This window comes from Salvia hispanica, chromosome 3, assembly GCF_029641045.1.
Source record: "Salvia hispanica isolate PSC_SH4W2 chromosome 3, Shi_PSC_v1, whole genome shotgun sequence".
NCBI classification, from domain to species: domain Eukaryota; kingdom Viridiplantae; phylum Streptophyta; class Magnoliopsida; order Lamiales; family Lamiaceae; genus Salvia; species Salvia hispanica.
This window is the reverse complement of record NC_142694.1, coordinates 58,696,235-58,710,324: the sequence shown is the minus strand read 5'-3', so window position 1 is coordinate 58,710,324 and position 14,090 is coordinate 58,696,235. Positions and strand designations below refer to the sequence as shown.

Sequence of the window (14,090 nt, the reverse complement as noted above, 5' to 3'; positions counted from 1 at the left end):
CCCTTGAGTTCAATTCTCGTATGTAGATTTCGCAGAAATAATTCACCTTCACACACACACACACACACACACACACACACACACACACATATATACATTAATTATAAAACGTAACATATATACATATGTGAGGACTTCGGGTCGTTTTCAGTGAATAGTGCCGCATTATTCATATGTTATTTTTGTTACTGTATTATTATTGCACTGTCGTTTCTGACTTGTCCCATCGTTTGTAGGAAGTTAGGGTTTCCTGAAGATAGAATACTAGCTTTGTGAAGAAGCTTTAACTCGTTTTTTTAACATCATAAATTAAGTATAATTAGTACATTTCTCATTTGAAGAGAAATGACTATATTTTGTAAATGGGCATTTAATATCCATCTGATTTGTAAATATACATGGACAATTATTTTATCGCTTCATGTGTCTTCTTGCACATCAAAGTCCTTGATCAAAATTAGTTTTACATTGGCGCTTAACTATCAATTAAAACTCATCAAGAATTTTAATACAACGAAACATAGGAGTTTAAAATACTACTTGCTTTAATATAATTATATACTCTATAAACGTTTAATGACGTTAATTTGAGCGGGGTATTACACCACTAGTGATAGCCGACACAATCCGATTCATGTTGACATGACATGATGGCAAGAAAACGACACGATCCCTGGCACGATAATGGCGTAAACCTGACACGATAACCTAATTTTAACCTAATAAAATAATAAAAGACAAAGTAGGTAATTAATAATAGAGTTTGACTATCTATGTCCTACAAAATCTAATTAAAACCAATCAGATTCAAGTTTCCGTAATATGTGAAAAGAACTTTCATATAATTACCCAATATTATTGGATTTAATGAAAAAATTCTTTCTACCGTAAAAAGAAAATTTTAATTATGACATGTAGACATAAGCGATAATAGGGCAACATGGGCTTTCTTTTTTCAATACGTGCATAAGATACACCAAATGCTCAAACCCCCGGCTAGAGGCGAGCAGAGAGAGAGAAAACAAACACAAAGAAAACAAAACAACAAACCACAGTCACTTGGAGCACTACGCACACCAAGCAAAGACAGTGGAGACAAAGAAACAACTCCTAGCCAACCTTACACTAGCACAAACACCACAACCCACAACAACCGCAAACCACTTGTAAAAAAGGAAAAGGAAGAAAACTAACCCCATGTGGACATCGTAGTCTAGCTCTCAATGCGCCTTCCACTCCGTGCCACTCTCTGTGAGAAAATGAAATTTCTTTTCCATGCACTCTTCGGTTCAACCCATCCTCTGATGCTGTGTAGATTGTCCCATTACATGTTTGGGAGAGAATGGAAAGTCCCAATACCATCCGCGTATCCACGGACCAAGCCGCCAGAAGAGCCTCGCCTTGCGAAATCCCAATTAGGCTTGAAATCATGAAACACGACCTTGTTTCTTATATCCCAAATAGACCACGAGACAACAAAGAACATTGACATCCACAATTTCTATCAAACTGTCGGAATGGAGCCCCCATCCAAGAAAGATAGCACATTCTTGGTTCCTTAGGTAGACAGGTGGATAAGTTCCACCTTTCGCAGCAAAAAAACCAAAAGATGCTACTGAGCTTACAACTGAAGAAAAGGTGCTCAATGGTTTCCGCTTCATCCTTGCATAATGCGCAATGATCATCTTCGATTTTGTTAGCTCTATATCTGAAAAGTCTCTCCCTGGTATTCAGCCTACCTTGAAGAATGAACCACGTATGAAGTTGTGCCCTTGGAGGGGCGAGGTTCCTCCATGCAAGTCGCCCCTGCTCGCTCAAAAGATTCACACACTCCATAAGCATGGTAACCTGCAAAACTAAGTTACAGACCGAGAATGAAACTGACTTGTCGTATGACCACACTTTCACATCTCTCGTATTTTCCTTCAACCTTATGTGATTCACAAATCCAATGAAGAATCCATCTCCACTCTCCATTAATCCATTCTCTCATTTTTTTCAATTCTATAATGACAACATAACATTTTCTTATAAAAATAGATATTTTTGGAACGATACAAGTTTTAATATATATGATTGTTATTGTTTTAATTTATGTTCTATTGTTTTATATTCATTTCATAATTTTCGACTCAAAATGTACAATATTCAATAAAATCGACGTAATAATATTTAATTAGTCGAGTGAAAACACTAATTAATTAAGTATATTTGCAAATAGTATTTATAGTTTATAATACTCCGTATATAATTTCATTATTATTCCATTCAACAATGAAATAGTTGGTTTTGAATAACTATTATGGTTTTAGTTTATTTTTTATTATAAATAAATCAAAATAATCATACTTAATTAGTTGGATGATTAAATATTGTGATGAATCCACTATTTAGTTTTGATCTAGCTACAGTTATGCAGCTTTAAGATACATAAAGCATACTTTCCTAAATCTGTAGTTATTTAATTAAGAAATTTAATCTATGTGCTATACTATAAACTAATTAATCATCATGAATGTATTAAAATTTTCAATTTTATACAGTGAAAGATAGTTGTATACATGGAAAATTACCCCAAATTAAAACGATTATAAAAAAAATCGACGCGTAGTAATTAATCCAACTGTAATGTTTCCTAATGCTAACTTTACATCTATAAATAAACCCTAAAACATCACCCATTTCCCCCAAAATTTTCCAATTGAATTTGCTGAAACATGGAGCGCAGCGTGATGTTCAAAGTGACATCCCAACACGGTCTCTGCCGCACCAATCTCCCTCATCACCAGATCCGATTCTACCTCTTCTTCCGCACCCAATACCACCACATTCGGTACTCCGCAACCGCCGCAATTCTACACCCTACTCCTACCGCCGAAAATCACCCGGACATCGAGACCGTCTTCGCCGCCGTCCGCGGCAACCTGTCGTACGACTTCGTGGAGGAGGCGCTCGGAGAGGAGCTCCGCGAGCGCCTCCGCGGCCACGAGATCGGCCGCGCGATCAGGTTCGCGTGGCGGCACGTGCGGAGGGTTTTCCAGCAGCGGCGGGCGGAGGAGATCGGAGCGTTCTTCCGGTTGGACGTGGACATGGAGATACGGGTCGGGATCTGGAACGACAGGCCGGCGGCTCCGGCGGCGCTGCGGCGGCTGGTGAAGTGCAACGATGAGGAGGATCTCGGGTGGTGCTGCATCTGCTTGGATGATGAGTTGGATGCTGACGTGGATGAGAAGCTGAAGATGCCGTGCTGTTGGAATGTGTTTCACACCGAGTGCATTCAGGGCTGGCTCGGGAAGAGTCATTACTGTCCGCTTTGCCAGTTCGAGATGCCCACGGCCACGGCCGACTAGGGCGAGGCGGTCGAGGAGCTTAAGCCTCTACCATTAAAATTTATCAAAAAATTATATTAAAGATTATAATTGCAGTTATGAATTTTGTGATTTTAAGTTGTTTTAATTTTGTTGAAATTTTATTATCTTTATCTCATGCGAACACCTAATGATTTCACAAATATGCGAACAAAGTTGATATGACTAACGAATTATATATTTAATTTGATTTAAATATATTAAAAAGTGTTATTGAAATATTTAATTTCATAATATTTATAAAAATTAAAATTTGATTAGCTCCTTTTCTTAATTTAAATAAATTAATAAAATAACAAATCAAACTTTAAATTTTATAAATTTTATAAAATAATAATTTTTTAATATATTAGAATCAAACTATACATATAAATTAAAACTAGCAAGTGTGTCAAACAAGAGTTAAACAAGAGTTGTACTCTTGGTATAATTAATTAATGGGTGCAACGACATTATGTGAAAACAGAAAACCATATTTGTTTGTCTTTTCGGGGTGGCCATACTGGCGTATCAAAACTACTTAAACCAATTAATTTAATTCAATCCTAATAAAACAGAAACTAATTAATTTAATTCAACCGTAATTGAACGGGAGAATGCTGATTTTATATTCAACGAGGTTTCATATTAAGATGAATTCACATTTTGAAGAAGTACTACTCCCTTCTGTTCTATAATAGATGACATATTTAGATAATGGCATGGGATTTTACGAGATATTTCCTCTGCCCCAAAGAAGATAACCTTTACTTTAGATAATACGAGATTTTACATAACTTTATTTTGTGTGTTAAATGGAGAAAGTAAAGTAAGAAAGAGGGAATAAAGTGAAAATAAAGATATTTTTACTTTTAGTAATGAGTCATCTAACTTAAAAGAAAAGTGACCATCTTCATTGAGACAGAGGAAGTACTATTAGTTTTATAATAAAAAGTGAAATGTGACAAATTTTATGAAACATTCAGAAATGGAAAAATGTGACAAACTTTTTAGGATAGATGAAGTATTCATTAGTCGATTTTATATTCCACCATAGCGGCTTGTCATGACTATAGCGGCTTGTCATGACTTTATAATAGCCAACGAATAAGAAATCGTCTAGATTTAAGAATGAATGCAGGAAGATTCAAATATATAGATATACTTTAGGTGATCATTTCCATTCTTGAACATAACTAGTTCGGGAGGCTAGTAATTGTCATCCACTGACTAAGAGCATTGAGTTACTACTAAAATTGTCATAAGTAGGAATAGTGCACGTTATTGGACCAAATTATACTACTATTTAACTTTTGTCTCTCACGAGAATGTATCGTTTTAGGCGGATAAATCGTGCGAATTGAGTTGTTATCGAATCAGCTTATAACAACCAATCGGTTAAGAAAACCCTAAATCCAAACATGAACTCTACCTGCTATATTCAAATCCAAACACAAGTTAGCGATACAATCAGATTTATGTTAACATGACGTGATAATAAGGCAACAATACGAACCCTGATACAATAATGGCATGAATCTGATACAATAACTTAATTTAAACTCTAATGAAGTAATAAAAGAGAAAATAAGAAATTATAATAATAATGTTAATTATTAATGGGTTATCTGAACCCGACCTAAACTCATTCCAAAATTATTGTGTCTTTTTTTTTGTTTGATTATAGGTGTACCGCGGAATCCGACTAATCATGCTCGATTGGAGTTACGGATAAAGGCCGAAAGTCTCCTAGTGAGTGGCGGGATTTGAACCTAAGACCTCAAGATCACCACAGTTCCGTGCTGTCAACTGCGCTACAACCCATTGATAAATTATCGTGTCATTATCCAATCGACCTAATATAAAATTTGACTATCTATGTCCTACAAAATCTAATTAAAATCAATCAGATTCAAGTTTCCATAATATGTGAAAAGAACTTTTATATAATTACCTAATACCATTGGATTTAATGAAAAACTCTTTTGTATTGTAAAAAGAAAATTTTAGTTATGACTTACAGAGATCAGCGATAAGAGGGCGAAATGGGCTAACTAAAAAGTAAATGAAGTATTTTTAGTGAGCAACAGGTTCTGCCTTATTAAATAGAAAAAAATATCAAAAATAGAAATGAACTATTGTACGCACGAAAATAAAAATAGTGCCTGTTTTTGGAAATATGGGAGTGTTACTGCAATACAATTTGGATTTGGTTCTATTTATTACTTTATTCGTTCGTGAAATATTGTCCAGTTTTGTTATTTCGGTCCGTCCGCTAAATGTTATTCCATTTTTTTTCCTATTTATGGTAAATGGACCCACATTACATTAACTCATTACACTCACATTCTATTATAAAACTAATATTCCCTCCGTCCCGCTTTAGCAGTCCCATTGACTTTTCTGCACTCGTTTTGTAAAAATGATAATAAATAGTTAAAGTGGAGAAATAATAAAGTAAAAAAGAGAATAATGTAGATAAGACTCTTCTCTATGTTATTCTCTTTTTTACTTTATTATTTCTCCACTTTAATTATTTATTATCTTTTTTACAAAATGAGTGCAGAAAAGTCAATGGGACTGCTAAAGCGGGACGGAGGGAGTATATAAATGTGAGACCTACATTTCACTTACTTTTTCAACCCATTTTTCTTCACATTTCATAAAATTCGCACCGAGTCATATCCGGACAATGAGGGAGTATAATGTGAATCACTTGGGTTGAATATATTTTCCTAGCATATACTAGTTGGAACTCATGTGTTATTTTTAGCCTATGATCATATCATCATTACTCGTTGCAATAAAAAATGGGATCATTAATCCCAACCATGAAAACACATGAAATCATAAATATATATAGTAGTAGTACTAGTCTTCCCATATATAGTTTGTTGATCCGAATACATTGGAAGACTCCTTCCTCAAAATCATTCCCTTCCAAACATTACTTCATTTCCTATTCTCGTATGTTTTTCCCAAGTCACGTGTATTACTTCACTATCCCACACGTAATGTAAACATTCCTATGTGCATTTAGAATGGAACATATTAATTGATGGTAACATAAAAACACCCAAAATCCAAATTCATTCTCCCAAACTTCCCTCATTCTCCAAGTCATATGGCATCCCCATCTCGCTGATCCATGGAGGACCCCACCGCGCCGCCGCCGCCGCCGCCGCTGATCTCGCTCCTGCAGCCCTCGGGCAAGAAGAAAAGCAAGCCCGGCCGAGTCCTCCGCGTCTTCCGCAACGTCTTCCGCTCGTTCCCAATCATCGTCCCCGCGTGCCGCTTCCCGGCCCTGGGGCCGGGGAGCGGCGCGGGGCTCCCGGACCTGCGGATCACGGGCGGGAGCCGCGTGACGGGGACGCTGTTCGGGTACCGGAAGGGGCGCGTGGTCTTCTCCATCCAGGAGAACCCGCAGACGCTGCCGACGGCGGTGGTGGAGCTGGCGATGCAGACGCAGGCGCTGCAGAGGGAGATGGGGGCCGGGATGGTGAGGATCGCGCTGGAGTGCGAGAAGCGGACGAGAGCGGACGAGGACGAGCTGCTGGAGGAGCCGCTGTGGACGATGTTCTGCAACGGGAAGAAGAGCGGTTATGCCGTTAAGAGGGAGGCCGCGGATGAGGACCTCCAGGTGATGGAGCTCCTCAGGGCGGTCTCCATGGGGGCCGGGGTCCTGCCGGGCCGCTCCCAGGAGGAGGGGCCCGACGGGGAGATGGCCTACATGAGGGCCCATTTCGAACGGGTTGTTGGGTCCAAGGACTCGGAGACGCTGTACATGGTCAGCCCGGATGGGAATACGGGGCCCGAGCTTAGTATCTTCTTTGTCAGGCTTGGATGATCATGATCTATACATATACATTGCATACCAATTCATCAATAATTCATTAATGTGTATAGTTTGGTATCTTAAGGTTAATTATTCTTTATATACTACCTTTAAATATCTTTACACTTTTTTGTTTTTTACTTTACTTTTTTTGGAACTCAAAATAGTAGGATTTTGAAATTCAAGAAAATAAAATTTTATCTAATCAATAAGACGTACACGTTTTCCTTTTATTTCCCATTCATGCAAGATGAAATTAATTAATTTTCGGAATACCGAATTTTACATATATCTATAATTAGGTAAATGGTATATTAAGAGACACTTCTTAATGAAAAAACATACTCGTAATAATAAAAATTGATTTTTTGTAAGGCAATTTCTACTTCTTTGTTTATGGTAGTGGGCCTCTCCGAGCTATGTTTTGAGCTTAGCCTTCTTATGATCATCTTAATTCCGATTGATACTAGGACTACATAAATAGTGTATGATCATGAGAAGAGTCCACAACTTCTAACGTTACAATTCGAAACATTTTCTTTAATTGTCACACTTCATCAAATGTCATGCTATATGAAATCGTTTATGGCATCAGTTTTGGTATTAATTAATTAAGTACTCTTAAATATATGTCATATATAAATTCGTCATATTTAAATATTGCTACTTCAACCATTGTCATATATCAAATAAATTGTGGCGTCATTCCTCGTATTTTATGATACCACGGAATAGTAGTAGCATCCTATACGATATAGGATTTGCACTTTAAACTCTGCTCATGAGATATATTTAACGTATGGTTATACTCCCTCCGTTCCAAGATAAGTGACTAGTATTCCTTTTTAGGGTGTCCCACTATAAGTGACCTATTTCCATTTTTAGCAAAAAGTCATCTCTCTTACTTTATTCTCCACCTACTTTATTCTCTCTTCTCTCCTCTACTTTTCTCTCTCTCATACTTTACTATCTCCACTTTAACTTATTTAAATACCATTCCTTAAACCCGGTGCCCAAAAGAAGTAGGTCACTTATCTTGGGACCGAGGGAGTATATAAATATCATACATGTGAATAAAAGATCATATAACAATCAAAAAGCTGTTGTCACATATATCCATAGTTACAAATTAAAAAGAGAGACATAGTAAATGATCTATTAATAACCCACTTCATACATCTTTGTGTCTACATATGAACCACACAGATATCTACTCATGTTAAATGGACAAGGGCCTCACACACTAACTCTATAACATGATATATAAAGATGCTCAAAATTTAACTTATGTATTCTTTTATTAACTACTCTCTTACCCTAATTACTTCCATCTATACCCAAATAGCATTGGCCTTGATGAGCAAGGGCTTGAGCTTGCCTCTAATTTTGAGGCTCATGACCTCATTCGAGCCACCTACGAACTCCTTGTTTATGAACACAGCCGGCACGCTGGGATTGCACCCCAATGCCACCAATTCCTTTTCCATTTTTTCCCCCTCATCCATCCGGTCGAGCTCATAAACCCTAGGGTTCGCCCCGTAGCCACGTATCAACGTATCAATCGTATGCGACATGCAGCAATTGCTCTTGCTGAATATCACCACTGGACTTTCACTTCCCAACTTAACAATGGTATCCATTTCTTGCAAAATAACACCTTTTATAATGTATTTGAAGTTTGATTTGAAGTTGAGCTACATTTGATGTTGCTTAGGGTGCTATATATATAGAGGAAGAGATAAAGATTTAAAAAGTTGATGTCCAATCCAGAGAATTCATGAAATATGCTGCGATTTTTCCCTTTGATATCTTTACATGATAAAGTTGGATTTGTTTTGAGATAGCACATGAGATAAAATTTCCTTTTTCCTATTCTTTGGAATATTTTATCACTTTTTCTGCTTTTGTTATTGATTACGACACGTGTCCTTAATATTGAACAAGACCCTCTCGTTGAGAATAATGTTTTTATGTCTTGTCCCAAAATTGCATTATGATTAGGAAAAAATAAGTTGTGAAAAATGTCATTAGCTTTGGAATAGAATTAAATTCTTATAATTCATGTTTCTAGGTTTTAAACGTACATGCTATGTATGCTGCATTCCATTAATAAACTATATGCATTAATATATTTAATTGGGATCGTTCATGAGTTTTTTTAGCGGTGATATATCATGAATTTATTACTTTATCTGTTCATGAAATAATGACTTAGTTTTCTATTTTGGGACGTCTGCAATTTACAAATTTTTTTTTTTCAATTTTTAGCAAATAGTGAACTCACATTCTACTAAATCACTATTTATAAAATTAATACTCCACTGTATAAAAATAGAATGCGTTCCACTAATCTTTTCATAAAGTTAAACATTTTTATAATATCTCATATTGAATCAAAACGAGTCTTTAAATCATAAACCATGTATTATCATAATATTTAATTTAATTTTGCGATCACTGAACAAAACAATAGACGCAACAAGTGTACTAGAACATATTAACCAAAATAAAAGTCCACCACACTGGGGAATAAACCTTTAATTACAAAATACATATGTAGCTGAATTGAACACAACTTGATAGTATCAAATCCAATATCCGCAATAACATCCGAACTCAACATCAAAACGTCTTGATATCGAACAATACCAGCTGATACTGCCAATTTTTCAATGGATACAATACATTAATTAACTACTCCCTCCGTCCCTAATAATTCATCACCATTTGACCGAGCACGGGTTTTAAGAAACGTGATAGAAAGTGAGTTAAAAAAATTAGTGGCATGTGGGTCCTACTTTTATATATTAGTTTTATAATAAAATGTGAGTGTAAAAGAGTTAGTGGAATGTAGGGTCCACTACCAAAAATGGTAAAAGTGATAGGTGACAAATTTTTAGAGACGAACGAAAAAAAAATATGTGACAAATTTTCAGGGACAGATGGAGTACAACAAAACAAAAAACCCATTAAGGACTTTTTTTAATACAATTAAACATATTAATTTGTGTTTCCAAATATATCATCAATACTTTAAAAAATATCGTTATTGTTGATGACCCAACTAAAATTAGAGGACACAAATGAAAACGTCCAAAAAAAAAAAAAGATTAAATTAATTTGTCTTTAATTTAGTGATGCTTTTTTTGCATCATATGATATTAATTTAAAAAAATTTCAATGAAAATAATTGCGTCTTAATTCTTGTATTCTTAAAGATTAAGTTTTTTAAGTTTTTTTTAGTGAATATACTACTACTATATATTTGATTTAAATTTAATAGATACTTATATCCCTTATCATTCGATACTAAGAAGCAACTACAAAAGTAAAAACAAACAGATCGAAAAAGTGTGCTGCTAAGGTTTATCTTATTTTGTTGACATCCAATGAAATTTATACTCGAATAAACACAGAAAATTCGGAAAATGAAATGACTCTCATTATATTCTTTCAAATATGACTCTTGGCAAATCGAAAAACAAGAAATAGCATTTCCGTGCGTACGTACTTTATACTACTAATATGACTCTTTCAAATTTTCCAAATTAGTTTTGTGATACCAATATTTATTTTTACTTCAAATGCATGTGTAGTTTATATAACACATTCATAATTGTTTTAGCTTTTTTTATTTGAGTAGTTCATTATTTTCGTGAAATGTTAACGCAAATGAATTTTTTTTTATTGTTACTATTTTTAAAAAAAAAATTATGTGTGAGATCATCTCAAACAAATTTCCTTGACCTTTGGGGTTGTGAAGAGACATATGCGATGAAAGAGATATATTCCCTTGTACGGAATTTATAAAATCAATTGACAGCATATCTTCTTACCTTCAAGAATTGGACGGCAAATTTGCAAGATATGAAGAATTTTCCAACAAGATTCGATTCCATCGACATTTCAACCACCAAACAGAAGATACACGAAACCGGGTGCGGGTCGGGTCAGTTCAGACACGCGTGATCCGACAAAACTGTAGTTGGATCATATGATATTTACATTAGCCAAATTTTTTGCCTTTGATAAAAAAAAACTCATGCATATATATGGCTGAATTCACTCAGCCAGCCTTCTCAATTGCTTCAATGCATTCAATAACCGTTGCGTTTTTCGACATTGCTGCCATCAGAGCTTCATGCAGAGCTCCATTGTTTTTTATCAATGACGCAGCAAACAAAACCTGCACAATATTCATATAATTAAATCTACTCAAGAGAGAAATTCAATGGGAAATTATAACGTATATGTTATAAAGTGTCGATGAAGAGGGGACATTACCGCCCATCGGGTGAGGTTTTGCTGTTGATCTCGGCTCAGCGGTGGTTTAGTCCTGTTTATAAATCTCTGCCGGAGCAAAAACCAAAAAACAGACCATTGAAAATGCGTTAGGTAGATTTTGGCGTAGTGTGATTCGTTTGTATCTTTTGTTTTGTGTGGTGGTGTCGAACCTGCAGGGAGAAAAGATCAGCTGACTGTCCGACCACTTTGTCGTATTGCAGACCTTCTGCAGCCAGTCCGGCCATTGCTACTACGGCCAACCTTAAGAGGAGTGGAACAAAATGTAGATTCTTGTCAAGTTTTAAACATGATAGGTTTGAGAAATAAGACATCAGAAATGAGTAGAGGAATGTAGAAAATAGGTTACCTGTCTAGTTCCTTGGCATCGAGCTGTCCACTGTAAATGAGCTTTTCAAGCTTCTCATTGATGAGATTGACATTCTCTTTCCCGATGTCCAGAGAATACCCGAGGATGGGAAGACCGAGTAAGTATGCAACTGCACATACGAAAGCCCGTCTTAAATCGATGAAGTCACAGCTGAACTCATAAATGCGAATGCTGTCAATGTCTCTGTATGTTTGTGTGTCGTGTCTACGAATTTTTGGATTCAGCAAAATGTTTGTTACCTAAGAAATGAGCTGCTTCATGTCTAGCAATCCTCTCCTTGTAATCTGGGAAGAACGAAGAAAATCCTCCGATTGCAGCCTGAAGCAGCCTATGTAAACACGACGAAGATGAAAGTAAAGACTTGGCAAAACCTTTCGCAAAGCTTCTTCATTTCACAGTTTAATATGATCTGTATAATCTTGTGAAATAGCAAGATGTTCGACTACCTACCCCGGGGAGATACTCCCTATCGCAAGAACTACCAAAGAAATGCTCCCGACCAAGTATGGCACAAAGAAGCCCCAATCCTAAGAATCAAGTGAGTCAGTTGCATACCAAAAATGTCAACAAACCTCAAAGTTATGATTAAAATGTTTAATCTCCTACGCATATGATCAGCAGATCATGCCATACCCGAGAAACACAAACGAAAAATGAACAAAAATATTAGTTGTATGGGAAGGTTAGTAGAAGCTACCCCAGGAAGCTGGCCAGCAAGAATACCCAAAAATCCAGTTGTACCAACGACAGTAAAGAGAAAAGCCGCCTGCATCACTGAACAAAATCAACTCAAGATACATGTAGAAAGTCCATTCCGAGCTTTGATAATTGAGACAGAAACCAATTAAATGGTTATACTTCAAAAAACAGAACAAGGCACAAGTTCCATTGAACTTACGTCGTTTCTGGTGCTAGGTATGGCAAGATTTTCTGCATTCTTCAGTCCTAAAGTTGTCAACTCGCGCAGAGATGTCTATAATGAAAATGTTAAGCCGGTAAAACTCTTGTCCATGATATGAACATTAACAATGCCATCAATAGTCCGACCATCAATTTGCTCGTCCCTATGCTATTTTTAAGCAGGAAAATCAAAACCAATTAGTGAGGTTGGTGTTAGAGACTCACTGTACGACGCGATATATATGGCTGAGAACTCCATTTTTTGGCCCAACCGACTTCCCTCAACTGATCAAGTGCCTCTCTCACTCCATCACTATCTTTCTGCCATGAACCACACCATTATATTACAAAATATTCAATAAGCCATACATGTATAAACTCACACAGAAATTTTTCACCTTGGCCTTTCAATGTTGTTCTGTAAATGTTAGGAAGAGTATCATAAACACATTGCTCAATCATTGAAAACGAAAATCTGCCAGTACAATCAATCTCTATATGACTATTGATCCACAGATATTGATTTCATAATTTAATTAACATTTTTTATATCGCCTAAACAATAATTTTGTCCATTACCTTTCTACTAACCTATCATCAACTTTCAATTACTACTAATTTCAATCTACTAAGTTTGAATTCGAGTAATGTGTGTAAACGCTTGGCACTTAAACCTAGACGTAAAGGCAAAATGCTTTTCGAGAAATCAAAGAATTTGAAATTGGAGATTCCAGCAATCAACCAGCCCATACACAAATTGGAATCAGTGTGTGTTATCAAAAGGCAACAGAGAAGGAAAAGGAAAGGAACCTTAGCAATGGCGGATTCGAGAGAGGAAAAATCGATGCCAGGAGCAGTTGAGGAGGAAGCTCGGAATAGAAATCGACCGGATCTGGACAGCGATTCCGGATTGAATTTGTAGAGAGAGATTGCGAAGGATGAGAGAGAATGGGACATGGCTGCTGCTCTCTCTCTCTCTCTGTATCACTCAAATCAAATCCAGTTATACTAACAGATAAGCCTTGGCGCCAGTTTGCTGTACCGTTGGCGTAATTTACATCACTTCTATCAAATTCATATTTATCACATTAACTAAAAATTTAATTTTCATTCGTGTAATCCCTCCGTCCCATTTATTTTGGGCACAAATTTTTAGGTAAGTGTGTTTAGTGATTAAATGAACAGAGACTAAAATAGGAGTAAGTAATATAGAGATAGAAGGTAGGAGAAATAATAGAGTAATAGAAATATAAAATATTATTTTTTTGTCATAAAAAAATGTGACGTCCCAAAAAAGTTACGCATCACATAATAAGACGGAAAAAATATACTCCCT

At 36.1% G+C, this 14,090-nt stretch overlaps 3 protein-coding genes and 1 pseudogene across 3 annotated transcripts; 2 read left to right on the top strand and 2 right to left on the bottom strand.

Moving 5' to 3' along the window:
• Positions 1-2,690: 2,690 nt before the first annotated feature.
• On the top strand, positions 2,691-3,427 carry LOC125210469 (uncharacterized). Its single transcript, XM_048110020.2, has one exon. It carries the CDS (start codon positions 2,718-2,720, stop codon positions 3,348-3,350), a length of 633 nt encoding a protein of 210 aa, XP_047965977.1. The 5' UTR covers positions 2,691-2,717; the 3' UTR covers positions 3,351-3,427.
• A 2,874-nt stretch (positions 3,428-6,301) lies between these two features.
• On the top strand, positions 6,302-7,307 carry LOC125209925 (MIZU-KUSSEI-like protein (Protein of unknown function, DUF617)). The gene has a single exon (XM_048109502.2). It carries the CDS (start codon positions 6,496-6,498, stop codon positions 7,192-7,194), a length of 699 nt encoding a protein of 232 aa, XP_047965459.1. The 5' UTR covers positions 6,302-6,495; the 3' UTR covers positions 7,195-7,307.
• Positions 7,308-8,266: 959 nt separating this feature from the next.
• Positions 8,267-8,885, bottom strand: LOC125216371 (monothiol glutaredoxin-S1 pseudogene; annotated as a pseudogene).
• A 2,165-nt stretch (positions 8,886-11,050) lies between these two features.
• LOC125212438 (uncharacterized) lies at positions 11,051-13,781 on the bottom strand. Its single transcript, XM_048112609.2, has 10 exons — positions 13,565-13,781; positions 12,980-13,075; positions 12,753-12,827; positions 12,552-12,620; positions 12,305-12,381; positions 12,094-12,182; positions 11,834-11,963; positions 11,637-11,727; positions 11,467-11,532; positions 11,051-11,368 (listed from the first exon to the last, which is right to left on the bottom strand). The coding sequence occupies exons 1-10, from the start codon at positions 13,709-13,711 to the stop codon at positions 11,249-11,251; spliced, it is 960 nt and encodes a 319-aa protein (XP_047968566.1). The 5' UTR covers positions 13,712-13,781; the 3' UTR covers positions 11,051-11,248.
• Positions 13,782-14,090: the final 309 nt, after the last annotated feature.